Source organism: Malus sylvestris, chromosome 9, assembly GCF_916048215.2.
Source record: "Malus sylvestris chromosome 9, drMalSylv7.2, whole genome shotgun sequence".
NCBI lineage: Eukaryota > Viridiplantae > Streptophyta > Magnoliopsida > Rosales > Rosaceae > Malus > Malus sylvestris.
The window spans coordinates 29,088,361-29,097,303 of NC_062268.1; the positions used below are offsets into that span (position 1 = coordinate 29,088,361).

Sequence of the window (8,943 nt, forward strand, 5' to 3'; positions counted from 1 at the left end):
CAATTATGGGAAATCCACATAACTAAATGTCTTAAAATAGTATTAATCTAATTTATTGCTCAAGTTCATTATTTTTGTTTCATACATAAATAACTTCATAATAATGAAGGAAATACTAATGTGGAAGTACAGAAATGATCATCTTCGAATATCTATGTAATGGACGATAACAATGATCGGATTCTTCAGTACTTGAGGAAACTCTTGAACCAGTGTGCTGAGAGTTTGGGGTACCTCTTTTGGTTGTCGTTGTAATCCACATAATTGATACCAAACCGAACACTATATCCCGAATTCCATTCAAAATTATCTAACAATGACCATGCAAAGTATCCCTTCACATTGACACCATCCCTACACAAAATGGAAGCAAGAGTTAAAATGCATCGAAGATGTCAAATTGTCATTATAATAATTTTTTTATTTTAATCCGAATTAATGTATAATTAACCTTAATATTAGTTAGCTATTAAGAACTTACTTGATTGCTCTTTGAAGGTAATATATGTGGTGATAGTAGTAATAAACTCGCTGGGTGTCATTAAGGGCTTCCGCAAGTGATAATTTGGGATCATTGAACTCATCAACACCTACAATATGTACGTAGTTTCAAAATATAGGTTTTGTAGAACATTGTATTTCACCATATACATTCGAAACATTGGTTATGCAATCGATTAGGCTTAAAAAAGTTGTTACCATTCTCAGTAATGCAAATGAGTGGATCATGATACTTTTCCTTTGTGTAGAGTAAAATGTCTCGAATTCCTTTTGGATAAACATATAGCCAGTCTGAAGCAGCCTGCAACTCATTTGATGATAATTAAGCGATAAAACTTGATGCTTTAATCACAAATAGTTCAAGCTATCAATCTGACGTTACCTTCGGACCTATGGGGACTCCATTCTTCTCAGCTGCCAGAATATATAGGGTTAATTATTAGAGTGTAATTATTCCAATTAACTTAAATTGCTAGAAAGTTTTTTAATTTGTACTCACGTGATTCATTAGAGCGAGCATCGGTTAAATAGCTTGCATTTACAGAATTGTTTGGAGGTGCATAACTTGCATAGTAAGCAGTATAGTAATTTAATCCAAGAAAATCAAATGACCCCTTTAGCAACTTGGATTGTTCTTTCGTAAACTTTGGTAATCGGTCTCCAACAAGAGATCGCATGCTGTGTGGATAGTCGCCACTCGTCAGTGGTTCCATAAACCTGCAGAAACATGGAAATTGCAAGCATGAACTTGTTGTCCAATGAATAATACATTCGAAAATGAACATTTAATTGAGTTAATCGATATACTTACCATCCAAACATAAAATCCAATGATCTTAACGCAGCGTTTTTATGGTGCTTTGCCTCAGAAACCGGAACAAACCAATGTGACACCAATGTTATTGATATCATGCCTTTTTGAGATGCCTGTACATGTTCATGCAGATTTGATTGAGCAACAAAAAGGTACAATATTTGTATATCTCACTAAATTACTTGATCTTCTATTATCACGTAGTATTAGTGAATCATATCAAAATTTTCAACAACAACCGAATATTCTGACAAAAAAATAATACCTGATATTTATCCTTGTATACTTTTACAGCAGCTGCATGAGCAAGGAGTTGGTGGTGTGCCACCAAGTATGGTTCAGTAGCCGAATTTCCGCCGGTGCAATTTAGCTGCTGCGAAGCAGAACATCGTCCTGGTGCGAAAGATCCATCAGCATAACCCCATTTACTATAGGTCCATGGCTCATTCAACGTGATCCAATGTTTTACTCGGTCACCAAATTCATCGTAGCAAAGTTCTGCATAGTCTTGAAAATGTTTGCTGCGATTTAGAAAATTGAAATTAATGGTATGCTGATTTTGAAGTCCATACGACTCATATTAGTTTTTCATTTAATTAAATACAGAGATCATTTGTGGAGGTTAAAAGTCGTTCACTCACACAATCTTAGGGCTTAAGAAACCGCCATATTCGTTTTCTAAAGCTTGAGGAAGATCCCAATGGAAAAGTGTCACAAATGGCTTTATACCTAGAGTGTGACATGTAAAAGCAGAAAATAAGTGCAAAATTGTTTATGAATATGTTCTGTAATAACTTCCTATATTCAATAAATGAAATATTGTTTTTTTTTAAATAAAAAAAAGTTTGGAAAATAAATGAGATTATGCAAATGTATCACCATCGCGTAGAAGTTCATTGATGAGATTGTTGTAGTATTTGATTCCTTCCTTGTTAATGCCCCCACTGAGCTTTCCATCTATGATAAGAGCAAATAAACGTTACATTATATATGTATGTATTTTTGGTTATATTGTACAGTGGATGTGAAATACAAACTTACTTGGTAACAATCTGGACCATGAGATAGAGAATCTATAAGCATCTAACCCCATATTCTTCATAATTCCCACATCTTCCTGTATATAACACAAATCATTTTATCACCTATGTCTTGTGTTTGTTAAGGCCCCATAATTTTGTCTAACCTATGATGTTATTGTAATATAAAGTCTTACTCTCCTAAGGTCTTTATTTTGAGGACATGTGAGGACTAAATGCATATTAGCCACAATATTATATTAGTTTAGAGTCAAAGCTTAAAATATTTCACAACTTAATAAATAAAAATAAGAAATGTGTTTTCTAATGGTTCATAAATTTTAAGTTGGTTTTGGTTTATTAGTTTGTCAAATATTTTAAGCCTTTAGATCTAAACAAATAAAATCTTGTGATTAATATGCATTTGGTTCTCACGGATCCTCAGAATAAGAGCAGGACAGTTGAAAGATAATATATTAATTAATTGGACCCTTGCAACTACAAATTGTCTAGGAGAATAAAGTTAGTGTGATTTTTACCTTATAACGGTGATATTCATCGTTAGCAACATCTCCATTGCTACCATCTTTGATCTTTTCTGCATATTATGATAGAAGATTTTGATTTTTAATTTAGAGCATAATGATGACCTCATAAATCCTTATATACAAGTATATGTACACCGTCTCCCACCTTCACACTAATTAGTATTGACCAAAATTACTGCAGAACACCGAATTCGAAAACTTTGAATATTCTGAATTTGAAAATAAAATTTGACTGAAATTTTTTGGATTGAAAACTGGAAACCTTGTTCTCAATATGATTCGATTGGTTCGAAACTCATCCATACGAATCTATTCTCCATCCTTTATGTCTCTAAATCACACTACATGCAAATTGTACTCACGTGGTTTAGGAAATGTAAATATTCAGTTCATACTTTTCAATTAAAAACTCACCGAAGGAACCAGTAAGGTTAACTATCAAAAGTTAACTTCTAATTGTTTGACGCCACGGTAAATTGGCTCTTTTTGTTGCTTACATAGATGTCATACCGATGACACGTGGATTAATATATATACAAAACTGATACAGTTGCTAATTTAATAATCTATAATATAGTTGCATACTTGTACGTATATAGACCTTACATGTACTAGAATCTGCTATAAAATATTAGATACACATAAAAAAAGTTTAATTAAAAATAAAAAGAATGAATTCACTAATATATACTCCTTTGAAATGATTCTAAGTTCAATCTGCATATGTTAACTAGCTAATTATTTGACTAGACATACACACCTGGATATTTGTGGGCGTAGGTGTCCCATATGCTTGGTCCTCTACCATCTTGTCTTGCAGCACCTTCATACTAGAGAAAAAAAAAAAAACACAAACACACATACAAGAGTAGAAACCAATATTAATATTTAATTTCAACATTAATGCATGATGCTTGGTCTGACATTGAAAGAAAAGCCTAATCAACTCACCAAAACTCAATAAGGGTAATTAATTACTAAGCCTTTGCAGAATGATTGGAGAGTTTTTTTCATCAGTGTAGTTATAATCAAAGTGTTACATTACGTGTCATAATATAAATAGAGGTATATTGAAAAACGTATTCTCTCTCCCCTTATACTATGACATATGATGTGGTAGGTTTTCTTCCGAATATATTGAAAAATCTGTTGAAGGACTGACCTGATAAGAGGATGAAGCAGTGCCAAATATAAACCCTACTGGAAAACTGCTCCTGTTGAGGAAAGCAGTGTCATAAACAGTGGGTGTAATCGCAGCTTTACTACTTGTCAATGCAAGGCCAACTAGTAGTAGCAGCACGCATGACAGAGAAGACCCTAATCGCAGCGACATAACTTGCTCTCGTAAGTTTTGGTGATTTAGATACGTTGGCTCCTCATGGCTTGGTGTTCATATATATAGAGCCGATAGGCGGAAGTACACTTGAAAGAACTAAATTGGCTACTAGTTTATTTACTAAGATTAGAGAAATTTTTAGTTGTGACAAGAACACAAGTGGTACACCACATATTTTAATATGAATGGTGGGAAATTTTATTTTTTAAGTCATTAACTTTTTAGCACATATATCCAACTATTTGTTTAGTGACACGTTGTGTATCACCCTATGTACCGATCACACTGAAAAATCTCTCGTAAGACTAGTCTTTGATTGGATAAGATAAGACACCTTCGCAATATATTAGCCGCAAAGTGAAGAAGACATCTTTGTCATACATTCAACTGTCAATTAATCGCGTATTATAACTTAAAGCTCAAATATTGGGCAAACGAATGTATAATTAGGTTGGTTAATACATATGTACATGTAGAGAAATGCCTTTATATATGTTATACAACATAATATGTTTTTTCTTGTCAATCTGTAAATTTAGATAATTGATTAATAATTTTAATTAAAACAAAGATAAATTACATAGAGTCAAATTATAAGACAATATTTTGGGGAGAGACAATTTTTTTATTTATTTAACAAACTTATCCATATAGCACATGATGTCATAATTGTTTTTCAAATTACCTTTATATTTACAATTTTACTCCTCTTTGTTTGGAAGATAAGGGCTAGTTTGGATGTTCCTTTAAAATGTCCGAAAGTGTTTTTGATTAAATTGATTTTGAGTTTCAAAAGCACTTTAAGTGCTTTTTGGAAGAAGCACTAAATATGGGCTTTTTGCAGGAAGCACTTAAAGTGCTTTTTCAGGATTCATTTAGATTTTTACTAAGGATTGGTATAAAAAATATTTTCACCAAAAACGCTTTCAGTCATTTTAAAAGCATATTCAAATGAGGCATAAATCTCTGCCTCTTAATTTCTCTCTCTCCTCCTTTTTTCTTAAGTACTTCTCTCTCCTCCTCCTCCTCCTTTGTTGTTCTCTCTCTCCTCGTACTCCTCTCTATCCCCCACTTCTTCTTTGTATTGTTCACTAGATTTATGAGTTTTTTTCCCTCTTTTATGATAACGATTTGGAAGTTTTTTTTTTGTTTTTTTATGGAAAAATTGGTATTCGGCACTTAGTTACTAATGTTCATTGACTGAGACCTTATTACTTTTCAGATTTTAATCGAAGTCTCTAACATTAATGTATTAATAAATATACATGTTAGTTACAACAAAAATTTAAATGAAAAATATTAACTGATTTAGGGTTTTAACACTCACACCTTTTTTAAACTCCTAATTAATTTTCAGTTCAAAACATTTTCAAAATAAAATTAAAAAATTAGAATAAGTTTGTACCATTAATTTTTTTTTTAAAATTTCAACATTTTCATTTTTAAATGTATGCATTCATACAATTGTTTTATTTTTTTTAAATGTACTATTTAAATATACCAATTTATTATATGTAAAATGTAACTTTTTTTAATAAAAAAAAATGGGTTTATATAAAATCCATTCAGTTTTTTAATCCATTTTTTAAACTTATATGGATACATTCTTTTTCGTTGATTTGAGAATGTATTCATATCAAGTTTAATCGAAGAAATTTACTAATGTTATTAAGCCTACTATATTTTTTTTGTGTGTGGTGCTACATATTTTGGTTAATTTTAATGAAGGTATACATATTTATATATGTATATCTAATATATTGAAGAGTATAATTGATCCTTTAATATTTTTAATCCCACATATTTTAGGTTTTATTTACAATCCCATCAATAAAAATCTAGAAATTTCAATTTTTAGTTTAAAAATATAATAACCTTCATAGAAATAAATTATTACATTAATGGCAGGGACTTCGATAAAAAACTAAAAATTAACAAGGTCTCAGCCAAAGAAAATTGATAATTGGGGATCGCATCCAAAGTCTCCTTTTTTATTTTAGTATTTTTTTTTTGAAATTATTTGATTTTTGAGATTTTGATGATTTGGATGCATGAATGAAACTAATCTTGTCACAGCCTGTCCCGAAATATTTTTTTCGGTGGTGTGAAAAGTCTAAAATGCCATTGAGCATTGGGTTGTGTTTGTGATTTGAGTTAAGGTTTTGGATCAATTAAGTTCATTTCCTAACTGATTGGACCCAATTAGATTTTCTTTTAAGTTTATTTGTCTTTGGTTGGGGACCATTTTGGACCACACACACATACCCTCACCCTATCCCGTTGACTCTCTCTCTCTCCTCCCTTTCGTATTTTCTACCATTTCCATACAATTGTACGGACAAACCTTGAACCTTCACTTCCATCCTCAGATCGAACCTATGGAGACATTTTTAAGTTCCTTGCGAGCCCAAGAACCCATTGATACTATTATTTGGACGTGAAAACTTCGAAAACCCGAGAACTTAGAATCTCAGATTTTGAGTACTGTTCATGCAATCATAAATGTGAAGTTTTTAGAGGATTTTAAGCTGCTAGGAAGCTTTAGGACATCTTCGCGAAGCTCGGAGAAGAAAAACGAAGTGTTTTGGACGTAGGGAAGTTGAGTTTGGCAAGTTTAAAATTTTGGCCGGAATATCTAGGCTTCTCTGGCGAAATTTCGTGGATTTTAGGGCTTGAAATTGGTAAGGTTGTGTTCTACTCCCTCTAAGCTTCATTTTGGTGCAAGTTTCATGAGTTTTGGTTGAGAATCAAAGAAGATATGAAGGTTTGATTGATTTTCCAGTTTCCAGCGATAGTAGCGGCATCGGCGCCGGGCTCCGGCGATCTAAGGAAGGAGGAGGAGAATATTCCGTCAATTTTGAGGGAATATTCTGACTCGGTTAGGTAACTTTAAAGGCATATTCTGATTTTTAACAGAATATTCCCTAATGCCATTAGGGAATCCGTTTGGTGTGCCAGGCACGTGCCTGCTCGTGGGTGGTCAGAAATTTTTTCTAAAAATATAGGGGTGTTCCTAAGGTTGAGTAGGTCATGATGCTATATTCAAATACTCCAATTGAGCTAAGTATGAGAAGTTATTTCCTATTTTTGTATATGCGCTTTAAATAACGTTAATTCAGTTATTTCGCATATATGTGAGACCTATCCAGAGGACGAACGCCACCAATCGAGGCTTGGGGGCTACGACCCTTCAACTTACCAGTGTGAGTGGGCTTTTGGTTTTCCGTATATACCTATATACTTGATTTTTCCCAAAAAATGAATTTGAATGATTTCACGTTTGGAAATGCCATGTGTTGATGCACAAAATCAGCGAAGACTTTGGTACAACAGAAAGTGTCAGGTTTTGTGACCTTCGCTTGGTTGCTTCGGTCACTAGTGAGGATAAGTACGTAAATGAATAGAGACAGAGAAGCAAACACAGGATGTACGTGGTTCACCCAGATTGGCTACGTCCACGGAGTAGAGGAGTTCTTATTAGTAGTGAAGGGCTTACACAAGTACAAAGGATCAAGCTCTCAATTTAGTGAGTTCTTGTGAATGATTTAACACAAAATGGCATTAGGCAATATTGTGGGGGGAATGACCCCTATTTATAGAAAAACTTGTAGCTTTGTCACATTGACATGTGTCATGTTATGATTGGTTCTTGATGTCGACACGTGCTGCGCTCTGATTGGCTTCTAATCTTGACACGCGTCGAGTAGTGATTGGCCTCCTGGTCGGAGGGGAACTCTTCTGGGTCCTTGACAGTATAGCGTTGGCCGGTGCTCGGTAGTTTCGGGATTGGTCAAGTATGGTACAAACACCATGCAAAGTATCTGCCCATTTTATTTATGCATTAGTAGTTGCATATGATTATAATTGATGCTGTGGACGCACATGTAAGTGCCAGGTAAGTTCGTAAATTAAAGATATGAGATTGCTTCAGTTATGTGAGAGGTGATGTGATGTGATGTATTGGGAGCTCATAAACCTGCACCCCAGTGTTAGTGCTCCCGCTCAGAGTTAGGGCACAATTTTTCACGTGATGTTCAGCTCCCGCACCATATGCTCACCTTGAATCCAAGTTAGGTGCACATGCGTGTCGTACAGACCACTTTAGGTGGTTCCGACTCGTAGGTGACTCGCGATCATTCGTACAGTCTTCATGTGATCGTAGCACTAGAGCATATTTATTTTACACCTAGTCTTGTCGTACAGACCACTTTAGGTGGTTCCGACTCGTGTGCAGGATTTGATATGATGGAGATTGGTTATGAGCTATAAACTCAGTCGTGCAAGTCACGTAGGTGGAGCCGGCTGATATGATATCTGGCATTGATACATTTTAACTGAATTACTTATGTCATTTTATTGAGATACTTTGACATGGTATATTTCTATGAATTTTCATCCTGAGCATGATTTCTGTTATAGCATATATTATATTTTCTGGGAAATTATATAAGTTTTACAGCAAGGGGTTAGAACTTTTGAGAAATGAAATGATTTTGAAAAGCTTTGTTTTTGCCCACTCAGACTTTTTGTTTTGCGCCCCTCCATGCTTTAGGTAGAAGTGCTTTGGTGGCTCACGAGGATTTCAACGATGGTTCTAACATAACATCTCAATGTAGGGTCACCTTTGGGTGTTGTATAATTAGTACTTATCCAGTCAGACTGCACTTAGGTTATTTGTGCTCTGATGGTGTATCTCACACTTAATCACAATCTTGCACCTTATCT

At 34.0% G+C, this 8,943-nt stretch overlaps 1 protein-coding gene across 1 annotated transcript; it reads right to left on the reverse strand.

The window, feature by feature from the left end:
- Positions 1–63: 63 nt before the first annotated feature.
- LOC126583189 (beta-glucosidase 12-like) lies at positions 64–4,242 on the reverse strand. Its single transcript, XM_050247507.1, has 13 exons — positions 4,045–4,242; positions 3,643–3,712; positions 2,874–2,932; positions 2,357–2,432; positions 2,195–2,272; positions 1,957–2,044; positions 1,581–1,836; positions 1,313–1,428; positions 1,001–1,218; positions 884–915; positions 700–802; positions 482–590; positions 64–354 (listed from the first exon to the last, which is right to left on the reverse strand). Exons 1-13 carry the CDS (start codon positions 4,213–4,215, stop codon positions 186–188), a joined length of 1,545 nt encoding a protein of 514 aa, XP_050103464.1. The 5' UTR covers positions 4,216–4,242; the 3' UTR covers positions 64–185.
- Between the last annotated feature and the right edge of the window lie 4,701 nt (positions 4,243–8,943).

Bases quoted from the DNA above. Each gene is read 5' to 3' on its own strand.
- LOC126583189 (XM_050247507.1), bottom strand. From the start codon at position 4,215: ATGTCGCTGCGATTAGGGTCTTCTCTGTCATGCGTGCTGCTACTACTA. The intron at 2,273-2,356 runs GTAAGTTTGTAT...CTCTTATCATAG, and splicing joins ATGGTCCAGATTGTTACCAA to ATGGAAAGCTCAGTGGGGGC. The intron at 591-699 runs GTAACAACTTTT...TACATATTGTAG, and splicing joins CATTTGCATTACTGAGAATG to GTGTTGATGAGTTCAATGAT.